The 21,735-nt window shown below is 39.3% G+C and overlaps 1 protein-coding gene across 1 annotated transcript; it reads left to right on the top strand.

Moving 5' to 3' along the window:
- Positions 1 to 420: 420 nt before the first annotated feature.
- Positions 421 to 20,841, top strand: LOC110484765 (DGAT1/2-independent enzyme synthesizing storage lipids-like). Its single transcript, XM_021555687.2, has 7 exons — positions 421 to 520; positions 4,122 to 4,452; positions 6,753 to 6,917; positions 12,228 to 12,421; positions 14,569 to 14,629; positions 16,421 to 16,560; positions 18,559 to 20,841. The coding sequence occupies exons 2-7, from the start codon at positions 4,125 to 4,127 to the stop codon at positions 18,661 to 18,663; spliced, it is 993 nt and encodes a 330-aa protein (XP_021411362.1). The 5' UTR covers positions 421 to 520; positions 4,122 to 4,124; the 3' UTR covers positions 18,664 to 20,841.
- The last annotated feature ends 894 nt before the right edge of the window (positions 20,842 to 21,735 follow it).

Consider the following 21,735-nt stretch of genomic DNA (forward strand, 5'->3'; position numbering starts at 1 on the left):
CAGGGCGTGGTGGAGTCTCTGAAGGTGTTTAAGGAAAGGCTGGACGTGGCAGTCAGTGCTGCGGTCCAGCTGTCCAACTGGTGTTCGGTCATAGGTTGGTCTCCATGATCTCGGAGGTCTTTCCCAGCCCAATCCCCTCAGGAATTCCGTGGTTCCGGGCTGCTGCCCGCGCCGCCAGGCGGCGCCCTCCGCCGCCCCGCCCCGCCCGCTCGCGGGGAACGCGCGCCCCCTGGCGGCGCCCAGGCCGTGCCGCCGCGGCGGAAGCGGCGGGCGGTGCGTGCCGCACGCGGGTCCGGGCGGCTGCCGCGCCCCCGGCGGCGCGGAGTTCCCGCGGCCCTGCGCGCCCCCGCCGCCGGCCCCGCTCCGCAGGGCGCCCGCCCGCCCCCGCCGCGCCGCCGGGACCGCCCCGGCCCGGCCGCCCCGCGGGCACCCGGCCTCCGCGGGGGCGGCGGGCGGAGAGTAAAACCGGACCCCGGCAGGGACGCGGGGCCGGAGCCGGTCCCGCCGCCGCCAGGGCAAGGTGAGCGGGCGCTGCCGGGCGGGTGGAGGGTCCGGCCCGGGCCTGGCCCCGCCGCCGCCCCGCGGGTGCCTGGGCGGGAGGTGACTCGCCGTGGTGGCCCCGGTCACCGGCGAGCCCGGGGCCTTGCCTTAGCCACCGGGGCTGCGGGCGGAGCGATGGGAGCCGGGGCCGCTCCGTGGGGCAGCCGGGCCGGGGCCGTGTCCTGCTTGCCCGGAGCGAGCCCCGACCCGCTCCGGCTGAAGGAACCTGACCGGCCGGCACGGGAGCCCGCCCAGTTCCTGGGCCGAAACAAGGGCTAAACCATCTTCCGACTTCTAGGTCTCTCCTGTCGTAGGTGACATTAGCAGCATTGTCAGAGTCTTCTGGTATTTTTGGTTTGTTTTGGTTTTTGTTTTTTGCTGTGCGTGTAGTGGCAGTGCTAATTGAGGTAGGAACGCCCTCCGTAGCCGTGTGTTTCTCTTGGCAGGGACGTGTCGTAGCTGCTGCTTCGCAGCGTCTTTCTAGTTTGGAAACACTGGGCTGTCCTCCAGAGGTTTCACTTGCACATTGCATATGCATGCCGAAATCGTGCCGTGTGTCGTTTACAGCGGAGCGAGCTGCTGGCTGTAATCGCTCCTATCCTGATCAGTAGGGTCTCAGTTGCCCCAGCATCTCCTGACTGCAGCTGAAGGCCTCCGTTGTAGTTTAGTTAAGGACTTTCTGGGTCATGTGCTAGAAATCAGTGACAGAAATTGTGTGTTAGCCTTGTTTCCACATCATAAAGCTTGAAGTGTAAGCATAAGTTGGTGTGCGCTGTTAGTCAAATGGGAAATTGTGTCTTTGTGAACTAATGAAAAATGTAAGCTGCTGCATTAGCAACTTAGAACTTAAAAATGTGTATTTTGAACTGCTCAACAGCAAGCTGGAACAGACCAGTGTTGTTGTTTGTTAGTGGCATGCAAGAACTATGTTGAACCTGTGTTCAATGTGGAACTTGCAGGCTTTTTTTGGATCATAATGTGCCTTCCTTTCTTCACTGCCATAGTACCCACATTGTGATGACCTTACTGCTGCTCTTAACGAATGTAGGAAGTAGAATCTTCACAGCAAAGGGACAGGAGGCAACAGACACAAGGTATAAGGGGAGCTCTAGAACTCAAATAAAGTATTTGCACCATGAAGGTATTCAAGCACTGGATTAGGTGACCAAAGAAGCTGTGGGATGTCTGTCCATGGAGATACTACTGGATAGACTGGACTGGATATGTCATTGAGCAACCTGAATTAATTGGCTAGTTAGGAAGAGGTTGGACAGTATAACTTCTAGTATCAATTATCCTGTGATGCTCCTCAAGATGAGGAAGCAGCATTTTTCAGGGTAGATTTTACTATTCCTAAGGAAGGTCAGTGCCTTAGCTCTTACCTCTGTGGCTGGTAACACAGAATATGTTAGGTCTTAGTTTCTGTTGCAGGTTAGCACACAGATATGCAAGTAAACTTTAAAAACTGTGATGATTGCATTTGAAGTATTGCACTGAACATTACAGGCAAAAGGACACGTAATATTTTGCAAGACTGACATGTGTGAACAGGACTTTAAATTTACTTGATGGAGGGTTTGGGGAAAGCCATAAACCATTTAAAGTATATAATAAGTGGGAGAGAAAGCTATAAGCCTTCTTCTAAGCTACATAATCACATCTCAGTTTTGGAAAAAATGCTTCTGTGCCATAACCCATGCTCCATATTGTTCTCTAGGTAGTAGCTGAAGCCATTGGAGAAGTCCAGGCATAACAGACTGATTGTGGTGTTGAATACTACTCCTAAATCTTGCTTGGTCTCACAAGTTGTGTTTCCTATACTTGCTGTGGGTGTTTGCTGCCTGACAGGTTCTGGAGTTCACCTCTGGCAACTAGAATGAAAAAGAACTTTCTCTTGCTCTCCCACACACTCTTTCCCCCTAATTCACACCACAAAGACAGGTTCATGAATTCAGTGGAGGGCATGTCACTAATCCTATGTGCTTATACGTGGCTGGAGATGAATTGGCTGCCCGTCACACTTGTCCTCAAGAACATGCTGAGGAGCAAAATGTTGTAAGCCTGAATTAGTTTGGAACAGCCACGGATTGTGGGAGCAAAGATCAGCTTTTTTCTCATTAATAGGAGCTAGTTATCTTGACTAATGTGGGTAGAGGCCAATTTCCAAAACCAAAGGAAAATGGACATCCTTGCTCTCTCATAAACTGAGGGAAAATTCAGATAGGAAAATAAGTGAAATGAGTTCTACTCTAGTATGTGTTTCAATGTTCCTTAACAAATGTGGAGTAAAACTGATCTGCTGTGTAATTTTTGTTGTCACCAGTGTTCTGAAAGCAATATTTTCTTCTATATTTTGGTCTCTTGTTTCTTGTAAAAACAGAGCAAGATAAAGGAATATTAGGCATACATGTTTGTCTGGGCATAGGAGCTTTGCAGTCATACCTGCTGTAAGTCACATTCTAATAAACAAAACACAGCAACTTGAAACTTAGATTAGTTTCATTTTTAGAAATGCTGTTCTTCCATTTTTTCTCTACAAGCCTATTTTACAGTTGCAACATTTTTTTCTTCTTGGTCCTGACTAGCAGAACTTGGGATATTGATCAACCATTTTTTTCTAGCCTAGAATAATTTTTGTACCCGGAAGTACTAGGTTTGCTGTTCAAGCACTAAAATAGCCAAGCATTCAGGCTGTCCTGTATTTGTAAGGTGAAGTGAATAGCAAGTTGTCCCTTAAATTGTACAAAGCTAAGAAAAAAATGTTTCTCCAGAGTTACAGTAAGCCTGAAGTTGCAGGCTTGACTTCTGTGGGCTGGTAACTTTTTAGGAGCAGGCATTGGAGTGGAGAGATTCTTAGACACAGTAAAGCCAGAGCAGTTAAAACTCTGAAGGGGACTTTGTGAACTCTTTTCCCTTTTGTCTTTTCTGCTGTCTCTGTGTTGTGCTTTGGTTCTTGATATGTCGCTATTAGTGAATTTCTGGATACAAATTAAGATCTTTCCAGGGCTGAGACTTTCTTATGTGAGAGAATCTTCTTCCTGAGATGTTCTAGGGTTATAGTGAGTAGGTTTTTCTTAAAGCACTGGATTTGAGATTGTGTTTTTTCCTGTTGTAGTTAGTGCTTGAGAGAAGGTTTTATTTTATTGTAACAATAAATTAGACTAATCAATTCCACTTTCTGAAATTCAAAAATTCAGTATTAGTTGGTATTGGTAACAGTATAAATGTTCTGAGTCTGTGCAAGTTGTGCAATTTTCAATGATATAAAATCCTAGTCTGAAATTAAGCAATTGCACCATCTTTCTCCATTAGAATTGTCAGCATTTCCAATACCTAAAAGAAAAGGACTATAAAGATCGAGTAAAAGTTTTGCTGTGTGTGAGTTAACAGTGTGAACTGTTATGACTTAAAAGTTAACAGTGTGAACTGTTATGTTTCTATTAGGTACTGCTGGGATGTGAGGTAGATGGTATATGAATAAAATGCATCAGAGAGGTTAATTATATGATTAAACAGTATAGGCAGATCTATATTTTTGGAAGATTCATTAATATATTTTTTTTTAATTTTATTTTAAACAGGAGATGACAGGTGGAAATGAATCCTGTACTGCAGGACCAACATCTATGTCCTATTTAACTTGCCTGACTTACATTCTGGAAGAATGGACTGGTGTGGAGGATATCGGAGATTATCTGAGTTACGTATTCTACATTCTATGGTTGCTTTTTCCACTTGTAGTAGTCTTTGTACTTCCAGGAGTTATTGTCATTCTCTTCTATGTTTCCATCCTCTGGCTTCATATTTATAAAAGGAAGAATGAAATAAAGGAAGCTTATTCCCATGACGTTTGGATAGGTGCAAGAGAAATGTTGGCAACCATATGGGATGGACATGGGAGAATATGGCATGGTAAGTGAGATCTGACCTTCCATTAAAAAATTCTGAAGCTCTTATTCCTCATTTAGCTTTCAAGATTATCAAGATATGCCTGATTGTTGCTGCTGGTGCATGCCAATTCAGGCCAGTTTTTTTTTTTTTGGTTCATGAGTCAGTGATGCTTGAGAAAAAAAAAAAGGACATTGAGACTTTTTTGAATGTAAGTTTTTTGTCGTATGCATTTATTCCTTTGCTGCTATAAAGTGACATCTCTGTTCTGGTAGAATATATGCAAAATTTTTTTAAGTGCCTTTTTTTCCATTTTTTGCTTTTTGTAACAATTCCTGGATTTCCTCATTTGAGGAAGACCTGAAATATGTGTTGTGTTAAAAACTAGATCAATTAATTGTATCATTTCAGGGTTAATATGTGAAGACTAGAAGTTAAATGCCAGTTTCTTGATAGCTAGTGTGTCAGCCAGCACGTTAGCATAATTTAATTTCACTTAACCAGTCTTACATGAAATGCCAAATGACGGCTAAAAGGAGCATTTAGTTGCTTCTTGAAATTACCTTCAGACCCTGACAGTGTTACAGAACTCTACTTTTTTATTTATCTTTATATTTTTGACTGCTACTTTCTCTACTAGAATGTCAAAACTAAGGGCCTTGTTCTTTGTCCTTCTGCTATTATTTCTTTATAAAGACAGACTTAATAAATGATTTGGCTTTTCCCTCTAAGGAAATCGTAAGTCTCTTTCAGAGAATTCAGTCTAGATGCAGCTAAAGGAGAAAGAAATACTTAAGAACAATTTACATAAAGAATAAATCCTTGAAAATCATCTCTATTTGTTCTCTAGTCAAAGGGAAGCGGGTTTTCAAGGCATTGATAACCAGATGGTGCAGCAGCTGTATCAGATGGGCTTTGTAAGACTAAGATGTAACTTTCAAATCTAGGAAACTACACTACATCAAAATCAACTGCTACATCAAAGAGCTTAAAATGCTCACTTCACAATAAAAAGTTATTTACTTTTTTTTCACAAGAAAATTATTTTTTAAGGCTTTGGCTCTTTTAATCCTTAGTAACTTTTCCTTTTCATAAGGACTGACATTTTATTTGTGCAAGAAGATTCTTATCCGGTCCCTTATTGAGAGCTGTGACTTTTTTCTGCCCTGCCAGCTGCTTCCCTCTTATCTATACACTTGTCTTGCTAAAGAATTAAACGTTTTCCAGTTATTTTTTCCCCCACTTGATTGATCAGGATATCATAAGAACAACTTTCCATCCTGAAATCTAACAGCATTAATAAAAAAACAACCCTACAACTTAAAAGCCCCAAACCAACGCCCAAACCTGGTGATTGATACCTGTAACTTTACATGTATTATGCCAATGCCATGTGTGTCAATTGCTGGCTTCAACACAGTTAGTGGTCCCTTGGGATGGGACACACTTGCAATGTGTTGCAGCTCCACAGGCATACAAAGTAAAACAGAGGGAGAAGAGCCAAGAGTTAACTTCAGATTTAAATTAATGGAATAAGAATTGCAGACCTTCTTTGGAAGAAGTAACAGGATTTGGTTGAGGGTTTTTTTTCTGTGTTTTGTTTTTGATTGTTAACAGTACTACTGGGTGTTAACTTAGTATGTTCTATACTGATGCCTTTTGTGTTAATTAAATGTATTATGCCCTGTAACTTGAACAGAAATGTGAGGTCAGGAAGAAGCTTATGTGTGTTTATGTATTTTGCAGCTAGATATATATAGTCCCAACTAGCTTTTAGTATATAGTGATGGAAAGCTAGAACAGGTGTAACTTGGAGAGAAGTAGCAAAGATAAGCTACATGTCCTGGAGTAAAAGGAGACATGAAAGTGGGTGCTGTCATGTCAAATCTTCTAAAACAATCACTGATGGTAATGAACTTTGAGAGATTAATAATAGCTTGAAATAGTTGTTTCTCCACTCCAGTCCGTATTTTGATTTCTCTTGAATGATTGATTCTGAGGACTTTGCAGCCCTGAAAATAGTGAACTGAAAAAATAAGGATAAATGATACAGTTTGAAATAGTGCAACTGGGTGTTTTGTTTTAATGTTGGGTTTTTTTGCTCTTTTTCTGTGTGGTACCTTAAATGAAACTTGTATTCTCTATGAAGCAACTTGTACTTCTTGTAGATACTGCAAGTTAGCTCTTGACTTGTCATTGGTCAGTTTGCTCTAACCACTTGTCAATCCATGTTGGTTTCAGTTTGCCAGCTTGCTGCAAGTTAGTTTATTTGGGATACAATTGTATAAAAATTTAACATCTGTTACATTTTTAACTCCTAACAGGTTATGAGCTGCATGGTGTTGAAAATATTCCTCAAGGACCAGGACTTGTTGTGTTTTATCATGGAGCTACTCCCGTTGACTATATCTATTTCTCAGCTAGACTTCATGTAATGAAGAAGAGGTGCTGCAGCGTAGTAGCTGATCATTTTGTCTTTAGATTACCAGGTAACATACTTCATTATAAGCAAGCAGTTTTGGAATTTTTATTTTAATTTTTTAATTGTGTAATTAATAAAAACCGTGTTGCAGGAGCACAGCTTTCAGAACAGACATTCAGACAAATTTAGTGCAAGTTTTGAAACTGAGCATGTTCTTTACAAACAGGAGTGAGACTGGTCTATGCAAGGATAGGACATAGTCCTGCTAAGGCAACACCTTCCAATGACTCTAGGGTGTTTAGAAACAAAGAGAAGGAGATTGTAGAAGAAGCAGCGTTCTCTGTATAAATCATTAGCAAAGATTTCAATAAGACATTAACATAGGCAGAATGAGTGGTGTGAACTGATTAAAAATCAAACTTGTTTAGAAAAAATACCCTGTAAGTTGCATATTGAAGTTGAATACTAGTCTGGAGAGACAATGCATTTTCTTATCCCACCCAACTCTTTGCCAGTTGAGGCTGGCTGGCAGTGGTACCCGTGCCCAGGAAGACTGTTTCAAGTAGAATCTGTTTTGGAGGAAAGCTAGAGAAGTGTTCAACATGTTTGTGTGAGACTTGAGGTGAAGCAGGTAGAAAATGAAAAACACGTTTAGGGCAAGATTTTGGCTGAGTAGCCTAGTGAAATGCACTGCCAGCTGGTGAAATTATTATGTGATGGGTTTGTTTTTTTGTCTTTGTGAAATACAGTAGTACCCTCTTTCTTTCTCAAGTTTGGTTTGTGATTAAAGGCCTATCAATTCACAAAATGAATGACAAGCAGCATTCTGTAGTGTACTGGTGCTGTTAGTAGGACCAACTCATGTAGGAAAATCTTTTTGTTGGTATAGATTTATTTCAGCCTTAGTCCCTGAAAAGAACTTTTTCATACTGATTACAGTATGGCTTTGCCTCTACAACTGCTTTTGCCAACAGATTCATTTATCAGTGGTTATCAAATCTTTTGCATGCATATGTCTAATATAACTTACTTTGTGATGCAGATTTGACTCCATATTGTGTCTTTATAGGCACAGATGTTTATCAAATGGGGCATTATGTTTTACTCCTTTTCTGCTTAAAAATAAGGCTCTAAGTGGGAGTATACTTATGAGTCCCCCAAATATCATTCAGTAGCATTGCAGAAACGTCTTGCTGAATGGCTGATCTTGAAGAACTGGTTTTAGCGGTACAACATCTAGCTAACAGCTACAGGCATTCCTCAGGGAATGATACTGAGGCCACTGCTGCTTACAGTTTCTATAGTACCCCTGGATGAGGACCTGGAGCTTGCACAGGAAATTCACTGATGATACCAAACTGGGGAAGCTGCTGATATACTGGGCATTAAAGCTTGTTCTCAGAATGACTTCATAAAATTCAACTGGTAAAATATTATGAAGTTCAACAAAAGCAAATGTAGATTTGTGCATCTGGGATAGAGCAATTCTGTGCAACTGATCTCTGGATAAAAGAGGACTTAGGATTCTAGTGGACAACAAGCTGGATGTGAGTTGGCAATGTGCCCTTACAGCAAAGATGAACTGCATGGTGAGCTTTTTGTAGCATGAATAGTGCTACAGTAGTGAAGAAATTTTTTTCCTTTGGTATGGCACCTGTGCAAGCACATCCTGTGACATGGTGTCCAGTTTTGGACTCCCTCGTACAAGGTCATCAGTGGATGATGGGGATCTGGAGCACACAGTGTACAAGGAGAGGATGAGAGAACTGGATTTGTTTGGTGTGTTCCAGATAAGGGTGGGGAAAGATACTATTACTGTCTTCAGCGACCTAGTGGGAGGGTGGGGACAAGAGGGAGTCAGACTCTGCTCACAGGTGCACAGTGATAGATTGAGAAGTAACAGAAACAAGTTGCAACACAGGAAATTTTGATTAGACATGTGGAAAGGTATTTTACCATGAGAGAGATCAGACACCTGAACAGATTGCTTAGGCAAGTTGAGGAATCTCCATCTTGCAGACTTTCAAAACTCCACTGGGTGGGGCTCTGAATAGCCTGATCTAGTTGAACCCGCTTTGAGTGGGAGGCTGGACTAAATGACCTCCAGAGCTTCCTTCTAATCTACATAATTCTCTGATTCTGTGAAGGAATTAAGGCTGTTCAGGGAGACAAGTCCAAAGAGCCCAGAAAATGTTGTGGATTGTTTCAAAATAAGCACAGTAATCTATGACTGGCAACTTGGGTAGATGCTGCTTCCCTTGTGAATCAAACCAGAAAGACTGTGTAATTTTATCCTAATACTAAGGCTGTCTGATCTTGATTAAGTGTTCAGATTAAATTGGATGCTTTTCAGAAGATGTTTTAACCAAAGTTGTGCTCAATGCAGGGGAAATGGGAAGGGATGGTGGTGCATTTACGGAGTCTGTTAGACACATACGGATGTGTCAGAGTTGTGTCAGTATTAAGTATGCTTTTCTTGCATTTTTGGAGAAGAAGGATATGAAATATGGTCATGTAAATTCTTTTTTCCTTCTTTTATAACTAGAGGTTAGCCACAGGGAAAAACAAACTCAGTATTCCAGCTTTCTGGTTCCTTTAGACTCTTAGCTGTGTAGTGTTCAGAAAAACATTAATTTCTCTAAGTTTAGGAGAAAGTCTTTTCCCAAAGCATTCAGAGAGGATTGAGATTTCACTTGTGTTCTTCTCCATCATCCTCTGCTATAGTATGGGCCATTTTTACTTCCTTAAGTCATTTGAAAGCCCTCTTTAAATGGTTGCCTGTTATTTTATGTGACTAAGACAGTCCCTTTCCTGTAATGTTCCAGAGGAAAGGACCTTTGGCATCTTACATGCACAAGATATTGCAAAGTATCTTGTGGACTGGATACTCTGCAGATATATTTGTGTGATTATCTACAGTTATGGAAAGTTGGATTCAATAATCTGAATGGTTCCTCTCTGTCTGGGGTCCTAAAGGTCAACCATGGGAAAATTATGACATCCGTGCCATCCTGCTATCCAGCAGCTGACAGCCGTGATGTTATGGTCAAGATAGAAAAATGTACATAGTGCACAAATTGAAAACAGTGTTACATGCTTTACTGGGTACTCTCCAAAGGGTTTTCAAACATTTCTGCCCATACAGCCTTGTGGAAAATAGGAGAAGAGTATGCTGGGGCAAAGGGCAGAGTTCAGGTTGAACCGTGGAATAAAATTAAGTTTGAACTTCTTGGTGTCTGGAAGAACATGTTCTGCATGGCTGAAAAATTGTGTTTAGATAATTCTGAGAGTTGTTTTTGTTTAAAATGGAAAAACAGATTCTTGATTCCTTTCATGCAGTGCTACCTGGTACTACCCCAGTGTTTCTTCTAACTTTCTGGTGACCTTTGCCTTGGACACAGGTACCCTGGCTGTCCTTTCTGGGCCATTGTGTCAGATTCTGTCTCTCAGCTGCTTTAAGGGAGCCAGGTACTTCTTTGGTACTGAAGCACAGATATCAATAGTAATGTGTGATCTGCTGGCAGGGCTGTGAAGTACAGCTCAGAATATAAAGTTGATACTAAAAGTCAAGAGAGGAAATACAGCTGAGAAATTTTGTGAGGACTTAAAACCTCCCTGGACAACTATTCTGTAGTACATTTTTTTTTTTTGTCTGTATTCTGTCAATATTCTGTTATTTTTTTTACTGGTATATGAACTGGACTGACTCATGGTGTTTGCTTTGTCACACACAACCTCCCCCTCATCCCTTCCTCATTGTATCCAATGCAGAAACAGTGTTGTCACAGTCTTTGCTTCCTTGGAGTCTCTTTTCCTGCTCATCTCAACCCTTTTCATGACTGTTTTGTCTGTCTCCTGAGCTCACTAACAGAAAGTACTTAGAGACAGACAGCTTTTTACCACCAGGTACATTCCAGAGAGCTTCAATTAGTTTGGAAATATCAAGCATTGTAAAAATCAGCTATTGAAAATCCCACAAAAAAAAAGCACCTGAAAGAAATTAATTTCAATTAGGTAAACTCTGTTTCAGGTGTTCTCCCATGCAAATGCTACTTAATGAAAACTGAGTGTCATCAGCAGTGTGTGAGGCAGGCACAGCAAAATATGAGACAGGTGTAATGCAGCGTGTGTTCTGTGGCTGTGTGTATGGACAGATCCTGATTGGGTATAGAGATGAGTTGGGAGTAATTATACTCACACCAGATAAAAAGACTAGTTAGAGATCAGAGTTTAGTTAAGAATAAACTAATAATGTCTTGCCTCATGCTTTTCTTCCTAAGCCCTTAGTTTATGCAAGCTATAAGAGAAGACAGACCTCTGTATTCTTAACTTTGTTTGCACTCTCCTTTAGCAAGTATGTGTGTGTATGTAGCAAATGTGTGTTCATAGTCACAGCTATTCATTTGTTATTAAGAGGCGAACTTAACTAGATCAGTTCTTTGTGGCTGATAAGGTTGTTTGCTTCAATGGGAAACTTCAAGAAAGAGAAGTAATGTTTCCCTTACCACCCAGTCATCCAAAGTTACCATTTTGGTACTGCTACAACACTACTCATAAAACATAAGGTTTAAAATCTATTGAACCAACCAAACAGGACTTACTTCGTGCAGAGGTCTGTAGTAGTTATGTTCTTTAATGATAGGTTAATTGTCTAAATTGATCAGATGTTTTCCTTTTGATGCTTGTAGCAAATTTTTCATGTTCTGTCTCTTGAGGAGTACAGTCTGAGTGACATGTCAAATTCAAGGTGATAAGAGGAGTTTATGTAACTTTAGGTCAAAAACTTCACTTACAATATTAACAGAAGGTGAGTGTACCCAGTTGAGGCTTACCAGATGCCTCTGTATGAAATACCATCCAGACTAAACCAGAGTCAATTGCTGCAATGATCCCTTATGCAGAGAACAATGCATTTTCTTTTTTATTCTCCTTCTTATGCACTACTGTTCTTTACTGAAGTTCACAAAACAGAACCACAACTATTTCCTGGTTTTGCTTCTTGTTGCTCTCTATTTGGGCTGTGCTATGTTTGAGCAGTAGAGCCAGAGCAAGGAGCCAGTGCCCTTGAGTCAAATAGTTCCTTCAAAGGGACATGTGAAAGATATCGCAGAGTGCTTGGCAGTTCTTTTTCAGTTTAGTCCTGACTGTGGGATAACACTTGACTTTACTATGACAAAAAGCCACTAAAACCCCTAAATCTTCAACTTTGCAGACCAAAACCTGTAAGTTAGACTTAATGCTTCAGTCCCTCTTGGGGACTGGGGACTACAGCTTATTAGACAATTAAGTTTTAGCCATAGTGTTCCTTGCTGGGAATCTGTACTCAATGGTAGTATGAATTAACATTTTCAGAATTCATGTTATCTTAACCCTACAGGTTTTAGAATACTACTTGAGGTATTGGGAGTTATACATGGACCAAAAGAAGCTTGTGTCAGGACTCTGGAGAAGGGCCATCTGTTAGCCATTGCCCCAGGTGGAGTTCGGGAAGCACTCTTCAGTGATGAAATGTACACTATTTTGTGGAGTGATCGCAAGGGCTTTGCTCAGGTGGCCATTGATGCAAAAGTGGTAAGTATGACACATAATGGAAGAGAAGCAAAGAAAGCTAAGTTGTTAGTACTTTCTTCCAGAGAAAGCTGTTTTGTTTATCATGTATTTGATGTTAGATTTCTGACAGTCATGAGTATGGTCTACTTGCTCTAACAATTACATTTCAAGACTCTTTTTGTCACTTTTGATAGATAAGAAGGCTTATGAATCAGCTAAGAATAGTGTGGTTAGGAAGTCCAGAGTTCAAAAGAACAAGAGATGAAATACGGAATGGTTTCTCCTTATAAGCATATGCTGTTTTATACATACCTGGTTGGTATTGTGATGGTCTAGCCCTCCCTGACCAGCATGGTTGGGAAACAACCCTACATACCAGAGTCACAGAATGTGCTGAGTTGGGAGGGACCATCAGGATCATGGAGTCCAACTCATTGTGTCTGTTTGTTCTGTCACTGAAGTGTGGTGTGACCAGCAGGGTGTAGACTCACCGACACTTCCTACTGTATTGGTATTTTATGGCAGTGAGGGATGTCCAGGGCTGGTCACTGGTGTGAACTCTTCAGTTCTAATGTACAGCACAGGGCTTGGTCAGCAGGCAGGTAGTTATTCACAGAGGACCAACTGTTAAGGGACAACAGTGTGTGATACATTTGAGTATATTGAACTATTTTAGTAATCATTTCAGAGTCACTCTTGTTCTAGATTTATACTTGGAAGATGTGTCATATGTCCGTAGGTCTGCATATACCTAATTTAAAAGCAAGTCTCACACCAGGAGTTTTATATTTAGTTACTGTCAAAGACGAACTACTTAAATCTCTGGATTTTATACAGAAATAGAATACTTTTAAGACCCAAGTGTGCATCACTTTTCTCACAAGGAAAATAACACTGTTTAAACAGGTATTTTCAACAAGTTTAGATTTGACTAATGTATTACAATAGCATGTGAAAGGCCATACTTGAGATTCAACTATGATTGTACTAGTTGCATTTATTGTATTGCATGTGTGTTCCTTTATGCACTCACAAGGGTCTTGTAGCTTCATCCCCTCTAAAAAAAAACCCCAAGAGATGCAGTAAAATAGAAAGAGTGTCAGACACAGGCTGAAACTGGGAAAAACATCTTTATTTAGATTAAAGATGAACTTCTAAGTCACCTTGAATCATAAGCAGAACTCCTCATGGAAAGAAGAATGTGTCTAAAACTGGAGCCTTCAACTTGTTGAAGTTGTCTTATTTCAGCAGGTTTTTTGCCAGAATTTCTGTCATATGAACAAAAATTTCTACCTCTATGTCAAAAGTAATATGTTCCAAATAAGATTGTTCTAGAATAAATATATTTGTATGCATTCAGTATAGGCAATTGTACTTCTTATTTGTAATTATTAACAGACTTTTTTTTTTCCCTCTCACAAAACCCCAACTTCAGGCATGTCTGAAAAGTTATATGTGCTAGCTCATCCCCATGCTTGGCTTTAAAAAGTTTAAAAGAATTTGAGTTCATGAAAATCCCATGAAGAGTTCTGTATTTATGACGATGCTGTGTACAATGGGCACATACTATAAAATGCTATCAAAAAACTTTATATAGTAGATGACCCCCTCATAGTTCTTGTAAATCTTGACAGCTGTTTGTAATTTTAAAAACAGCAATAAAAACTTGAAATATTCAACACCATTCCAAGTACTTATCAGCAGAAATAAGTCATGGACATGTATTGAATATGACACATCAAGTGTGAAACAATACCATCAGCACAGAGAGGAATCAGACAAGTTTAGTGTTCCAATCCTGTGAATCCTTCCCTTTGAGCATAATTACAAATTAGGTAAGAGGTTTAAGCACTTCAGTCACAACTGTGCAAACACTGCTAGATGGGGAGAGGGATGCCTAAAAGTTCCATAGGTTCTGAAATTCTGGACTGCTCTGAGAAGATAGACTTGTTGAAACAGTGACTCACTGAAATCTTGTGGTATTCTCCAGTTTGAAACCTCATGGCAGAAGGTCACAGAAGAACTTCAGAATACCTGTTTTACTCTCTATATATTCTTGTCTGAGAAACACTTCTTAAGTTAATTTGCCTGTTGAGTTTAAGTGAGGTAGAAGTTTTTTAGATAGCTCTATCTTCCTTAAATTCTTAACTATTTTTTTTCCCTCCTAGCCCATCATTCCTATGTTTACACAAAATGTCCGAGAAGGCTTTAGGACATTAGGAGGAATAAGTAAGATATTTTCTATTTTTCTGTAGTTTATTTTTCCATGTGTGTTTAGCCTATCTCTGTAGAAATAATCCTCATATAAATTTGAGATTTAACACAGCCTTGTTTCTTGATGTTTGCTCTCTGGTAGAGTTCAGAGATACTAGGATTTAATATTATCATTAGATGTGATATTAGCTCATCTAGGTTATTTTCCACATAACAGTGTTCTTCTGAACAAGAAGTAGAAGAAAGAAAAAAGGACACAGAAAAAGGCAGGAAGATTTAAAGTACTTTTTTCCTCTGCTTATATCTGCTAGGCCAACCCTAGGTTTCTGCTGTCTGTTAAGAAGCAAAGCAAACAAGTTGGCAACTAATACATTATTCCTGTTCTCCTAAAGTTTCTGTGTTTACACTTCTACCTGTACTTAAAGTTTGAACTACATTTAATCTGTAGTTGCTTTTATATTCTGCACTAGACCTGTGGTTCCTCACAAAACCTTGCATTTGGCAGCTCTCCTTCCTTATCTCTATGGAACTTGCAGTCTGAACATGAATAGATGGGTATTGTGTCTGAGGGGTCCATCTCTGGGATGATTAGATGCCCACATATCTGTTCATTTGCTGGTGTTAAACTCCCTTTTTTTTATATCTCTTAGTTACTATCTAGCAGAGGGGCCTGAACACATCTCCACACCACATGTTCTGCTTCAAGTAAGGCATCATCACCTTCATCAGAGGGCTGCAGTGCAACACAATTCTGTTTCTCTCCCACTCATGCTATATATTGTATGAGAAAGCCAAGGCATCAGATACTGAAGCTGGAATAATTCACACATTTGTCATGTTGTACAAAAATAAACAGCAATTAATTGTTGCTGTGTTCAGGAGAATCCCAAACAGAAGAAATTTTGAAGCCAAAATAATTTATGCTACTTGCATTCTACAGCAGAGTTGCTAGAGAAGTGCAATTTCTTGGTCACTGGAGGTGTTACTCTACTTTCAGTAGTTGTGTCTTTGTTTTTATAGGTTGTGTACAGAAAATTCCACATCTTGAGCAGTAAGGATTTTCTCATGCCAGCATGCCAGTTAATGGAGTTTCTTGTCTGAAATTGAGAAAGATAGCATTAGTGCACATTTTTCAAAGACTCTCTTCTGGGTACATTTGGGATAAACGCTTAGAAGCAGCATGTGGAGAAGGATGTGTCCTCCTAGAGCTGTTTGAAATACCTGTTTTTTCTCTCTTTTTATGTTATTTAACTGCTACCAGTGTGTGATCTGAAAGAGCAATTCAGTATGTTAGCATGAGTGACTTTTAGGCAGATAAGGCTATTTCTGATCCTACAGACCTCAGTGGGACTGGACATGTAGTTTTCCAATACTAGTTTCTAATGCTAACTTGTCAAATGAGCTGAACCTGTAACCTGTATTGCATAGGATTCTCTTCCTCTCCAGAGAGGCAGCTATTGAATTTTTCTCCTCTTTCTTCTCGTTTCAGCTACTCTTTGGAGGAAAGATTTCACATCAAGTTAGGGTAGAAATAAGTCTGATATAAGCATTAATGCAGCTTTTAGGAAATAAAAGTCAAGGTAGGATAGCACTTGAGATGACACATTATTTGAGAGTCTGGGTTGGGAGCTATATTACTTTGCAAGCCAGTTTCAATGTTCAGACATAATGGGGACAAAAAACTTTACAGAATAATCCCAGTGTCTCTCTTTCTCTTTCTCTCTTCCCTTCTTTACCCTCCCCCACTCCCCTTCTCCCTTCCCCACCTTTCTTTCTCCTGTTTTCAACTACATTTTTTCACATTAGAAATACTTAGGTCACTATATGAGCGTACTAGATTGCCAGTAGTTCCTCTGTACGGGGGGTTTCCTGTCAAGCTTCGTACATTTATTGGAGAACCCATTCCATATGAACCAAATATGACTGCTGAGGAACTAGCTGCAAAGGTAAGATAGTTATTTATATATGTACATTTAAAATACCGACTGTTCTGTAAAAACCACTGCAATAGTCTTGTCAAGTGACTTCTGTCTAGGAGCCAGTTACAGAAATTGGTGGAATCATGGTAAGTTTTGTACTTGCCTAAGTCTGAATGTCGTTCTTAGATACCATATTTTTATTACTACAATTTGCAGATGTTCTAGGTCTTTTATAGTTAATTGCACCCTATATTTGCTTTGAGAAACAATTTGCTTTAAAGACTGAAGAAGTTTGGTCAGACAAGACAGCTCTCAGTTGATAGAGAGAAGCACTTCAACCAAGAAGGAAGCATTCTGCTTCCCGGTGTTTTCAGAAAGATGCTGAGGAAGCCTTTCAAACATAGCAAATCTATGTTCACAAACTGTTGGAATTACATACAATAAAAGAAAAATATAAATAATTTCACTGCTTTGTCTAGTGTGTTTCTATTTTGTCCAGTTTCTAGCCCAGCAATTTAACTTCTAAATGTTCCTGTAATTAAGATTTAGATGCCTTTATAGAAAGGATTTTCAGATCCTCATGTTTATTCAGTTTATTAATAGATTTCACAGTGCAAAGACATAAACCAGTTAAGTGGTGGAGCAGTGAGATGGAGTGGGTCGAAGTAGGTATTTTTGAAAACTCCACAGATGGTCACTTACAATATTCTGAAAACTTCTCTTGAGAGAGAGACTTTTCTTGATCATGCAGGTGTCAGTTCAGTTGTCTCTCTTTGCCTGTTTATCCTATGATTAGGTCTCTGCAAAAAGACTCTTAAAATGTTTGTCTGCAATATCTTAGGCCCTGGTTATGGAGCACTGGTTGTTTCTTTTGTGGGGTCACTATGACAGACTTCAAAACTGCTGGCTTTTAGCAGAGAATGTGTTTAAGTTACTTTCAGACAGGTGTTGACATCTTACATTTATGCCAACCCTCACTTTTTTCTGACTTAAGTTCAGATTCTGCTAGATAAAACCCCTAGAGCGCAAATTCCCTAGAATCTTATTGAGATTATTTTGAAGTTGTATCTCATGTTTTGGGCTGTGGCACAGTATGCATTTTCCCATTATATAGAGCAAACAATAAAGCTCAATTTTTTTTACCTAATACAAATTTTAGATCTGTAGAGTCACCTAAGACCAGATGTATGAAGTCCTTCTCCAAGGACATAACAGTTGATTACTTACTTCATATAAACAATGGGAGCTTGTACCAATAAGCATTCTACCAACATCTGCACTTGCTGACCACTGGTTTACAGAGACAAATAATTATCTGTTCTTCTGTTTCAGGCCTTAAGAATTCCCTAGCCTGTGATTGTCTAGGCAGAATAGGAGATGTGTTCTCACCACAGCTTTTGCATGTTGCCCTGCTTTTGAATGTTCCCTATAGAGCTTTTATATAATAAAAGTAACTACTGTACACTCCTTGGCCTGTTTGTTTTTTGAGTGAAAGTGAAGTCTGTTGTCACATGCAGCTAAGTGGCCTGAGCATGTGTCACAGGACCAGATCCTTCAGGGGCCTTGGGTCCAGAGGGCATTACCTTGTACAAGTCAAGTCTGCTTGGTATTTCCCGTGCCGCTTCTGAGCATGTGTAGAAGCAAAGGTGATGCCCACTGGAAAAGTGTTATTGGTGTAAGCCTGGGCATAGGTAGAAGTTTGAGTTGCAGTACAACATGCAGCTGTTTAACATGCTTTATAGACCTAAGTCTCTTCATGAATTTACTGTTTTTTGACTTTTGTGTATCACAAATACAGCTTATGAACACAGCTACCACACATAAGAGATACCAGTTTGTTAGTCTGTTTCTTGACAGTGTTCTCACAATCATGTCCTATGGGGGTAAATATGGAAGAACAATATTTTGAACTTGCAATAGTTCTGTGATATTTGAAAGGATTAAATAGAGCTTAGGAATTGTGTTATTATATGAGCAGTATGAAGATGAAGTTTTCTGACCAAAACCTTTTCTCTTTCCCTACAGACAAAAGCAGCAGTCCAAGCTCTCATAGAAAAACATCAGAAAATACCAGGAAATATATTTAGGGCTCTAATGGAACGATTTCAAACACAAAAGAAAGATGATTAAGGTCTTCTGGACTTAAACTTCTATAACTACTATTTAGTTATAATATTCTTAAAGTCACATTTGTAAATTATTAATTCTTCTAATAATAGGTTTTAAATACTGTCCTAATGATACTGCTGTAAAATTCACTTACCCTTGCCCTTTCCCCTGTCCAGTATCAAGCTCAGGAACCCAAACGTCAAATCATTCATAATGGGGCAAAGTTTAATTTTTGATAAATGCATTCCTACCTTGGAAGTGTCTGGGTTGTTGATTTTGTTTTTTTGTTTGTTTGTTTTTTGGTTTGTTGTTTTTTTTTTTTTTCCCCAAATAATACTTGCAAGCCTTTATGTATATGGTCTGTCTTCCTTTTGGTCTGTTATTGTCTCCCATCCCTAACATTATGGATCTCTAACCTGAATGTCAAACCCTGTGCAGAGCTGGAGTCTTAATGTTTTGACCATCATCATTGCAAGAAGGTTTTGTGGGCCAGATGAATGCCATACAACATTATGAGAACTTTGCTGAGATTGTTACTCTCACACTGCTGGGAAGCAGTCCACCACTTTTGGCCTGTAGAACCTCTAGCAGTGCCTGCAAAACCTATGTTGCAAAGTGTTTAGTTTTGCTGGGTGAGCTCAGAAAGGGTTCAGAGGAATGAAAATTGATTAGAGAACTACAGTGATCCAAGGAGGTTTGTTATGGAAACCACTCTGATGCTGTGGATGGGAACCCTACAACACAACTGCTATTGCAAGCCAAGGCATATTGGATATCTGCCCATGAGTAGAGACTTATCCCATTTATTTCTCAATTAATCTACAAATTCTCTTTTGAAACAATGAGCCAAGCATTCGAACATCAAGAAGTAAAAATGAGAATACTGTTTAGTAATATGAGCTCAAAAATCTTTATTTTGATGGAAAGAGAAAATTGTTACAACACTGTAAAAGCAGTAGCTCTTTTGAAAAACAGAATTGGCATTCCCAAATACCTTTAAGATTTAGTATATGGATAAACTATTAAATGTATTCTTTGAACAGTTATTTATGTCAGTTAAATAATGAAGGAGAGGGAGTTCTGTATACTTAAGTGGAAATAATTGAATCAACAGGAGAGAAATGTAAGATTGGGCTTTTGTGCACTTCCAGCAAATTATATTTTTTTCTTAGCTAAAGCCTATGATTTTATTTGCCATATAGGAAATATCTGAAATATTTCTTCTAATTTCCAGGAATTTTGGTCTACAGTTCTTAAATTAACATCTGGGAACTTTTTAGTTTTGGGATGAGGACAAACTCCTTCAGAAAAAAGAGGTTTTTGCTATATGATGTGGTTGCCTTTCAATATTGTTGGGGTGTGACCTTTTCTTAAAAAAAATACACCTTCCCGAAAAATACCCAGTAGCCAACATTTGAAGGAGCAGTTTTATTTGATATAGTAGTAATTCCTCTCACCATTTAAGCACATACTTTGCTTTATGCTCTTTTAAATGTGTAAATTAGTGTTATTGCATAACTGCATGTGGGTGATGCCCTATGTTAGAGAAATATCACTTTATGGGAAATTGTCAAATGTGGTTCACAGGAAGCAAAAGGCTTACTTAATGATATTATTTTTTACCAAAAACATTTTACGTGGTGTTAAATTTTTTAAAGCTTTGGAAAGTGTCATGGTATCTAAAAACAAATGCCCATTCTGAAGTTTTTTCAATGACTTGGGTTTTACTTGAAGGCAAGATTGTGTTCCTTTTAATTTATTGGACTGTGTTTCAAAAATACTGTTAACACAGCATATCATTAAAAATGATAATGCTAAATTCCTGCATTGAAATATAACTTAAGTATGCTTTTTTTGATGTCCATCTTGATAAAAATGTACATCAGTCTGTGTTGTGAACATCTCAAAGCTGAACATATTTTGTGTTGAGTTTGCATGTATGTAAAAGAGAGCTCAATCTAAAAGGTTCTATTAGACCTGGACAGACATTGTTATCAGAGATTTTGTAAAATTTATTAAGTGTGTGGATTATTTGCTGCAGTTTTGTCCCTTTATGTATTAAAAGATCAGTATAAAAAATGAAGGACAGTATTGGTACTCTCTTAAGTGTTCATATTTGTAGAGGCCTTTCATATTTATTTCTATATATTAAAAATATATAAATGACACCTTTTGAATAAAATTGACAACTGGAACAGACTTCTGAAGTTTTGTGTTGTATTTGAATTAAATGGAATGATATGGCCTGTCCTGCTGAACCTTGAGTGGTTTTGAGCAGCATGTCCTACCCCTGAGATGCCCTTCTTGCCTTGCAGCGTCTGAATAGAGATGGAAGGAACAAAACCCCATAAGGAATGAAATGAAAAATAATTCAGACACCAGTGGAATAAAGGAAAAAAGTCACATAAACAATAAGGTCTGAGTTTTAATAGTTGCAGTCTGTGCTGCAGAGGGCCTTCACAATACAAGCACTGCAGTACCACTTCAGTTAAAAGTTTTGCCACAGAAAATAGGCTATAAATACTGACTACTAAGGTTTATTTGTACATATTTGGGGTATGAATGATTGACTGCTTAGTTTTATTGAAAAAGAGGCAGACATGGATAGATACTCTCACAAGTAAGTTTATAGACCTGGCATCCTTTTAGCTGATTTGGTTTACTGTGCATCAAACAGAAGTATTCAAAGGGAATTTTAGCAGGGTTAGACTAAACCACTGATTGTCTGGGTGGCCTTTAGATACACTGAAGATATTACATGTTTCACCATGTGAGCAGCATAAGCAGGATATGCATTTTTAGGTTGTTTGGAAGTAGAGCAACTGCTGTACTGACAGGTCTTCATCATTATCTCTCAACAAGACCCAAATCTCCTACTGGCCAATCTACTGTCCTGTTGTGTAATAGCAGAGCTCAGTCTGAACATCTATTATTAGGCTGCTTTCATATGAAATTAATCTTTGCAAATGCAAGGTAGAGCAGTTAATCAGCACTGTCAACACAACTGTGTGGCTCATCCGGTATGGGGTTTGCTGTAAAGTATAGCATTATGTTGCTTCATCCTATTATTCTGTGGAGAAGATACTGCTGATG

This window comes from Lonchura striata, chromosome 1 (assembly GCF_046129695.1).
Source record: "Lonchura striata isolate bLonStr1 chromosome 1, bLonStr1.mat, whole genome shotgun sequence".
Classification (NCBI taxonomy): domain Eukaryota; kingdom Metazoa; phylum Chordata; class Aves; order Passeriformes; family Estrildidae; genus Lonchura; species Lonchura striata.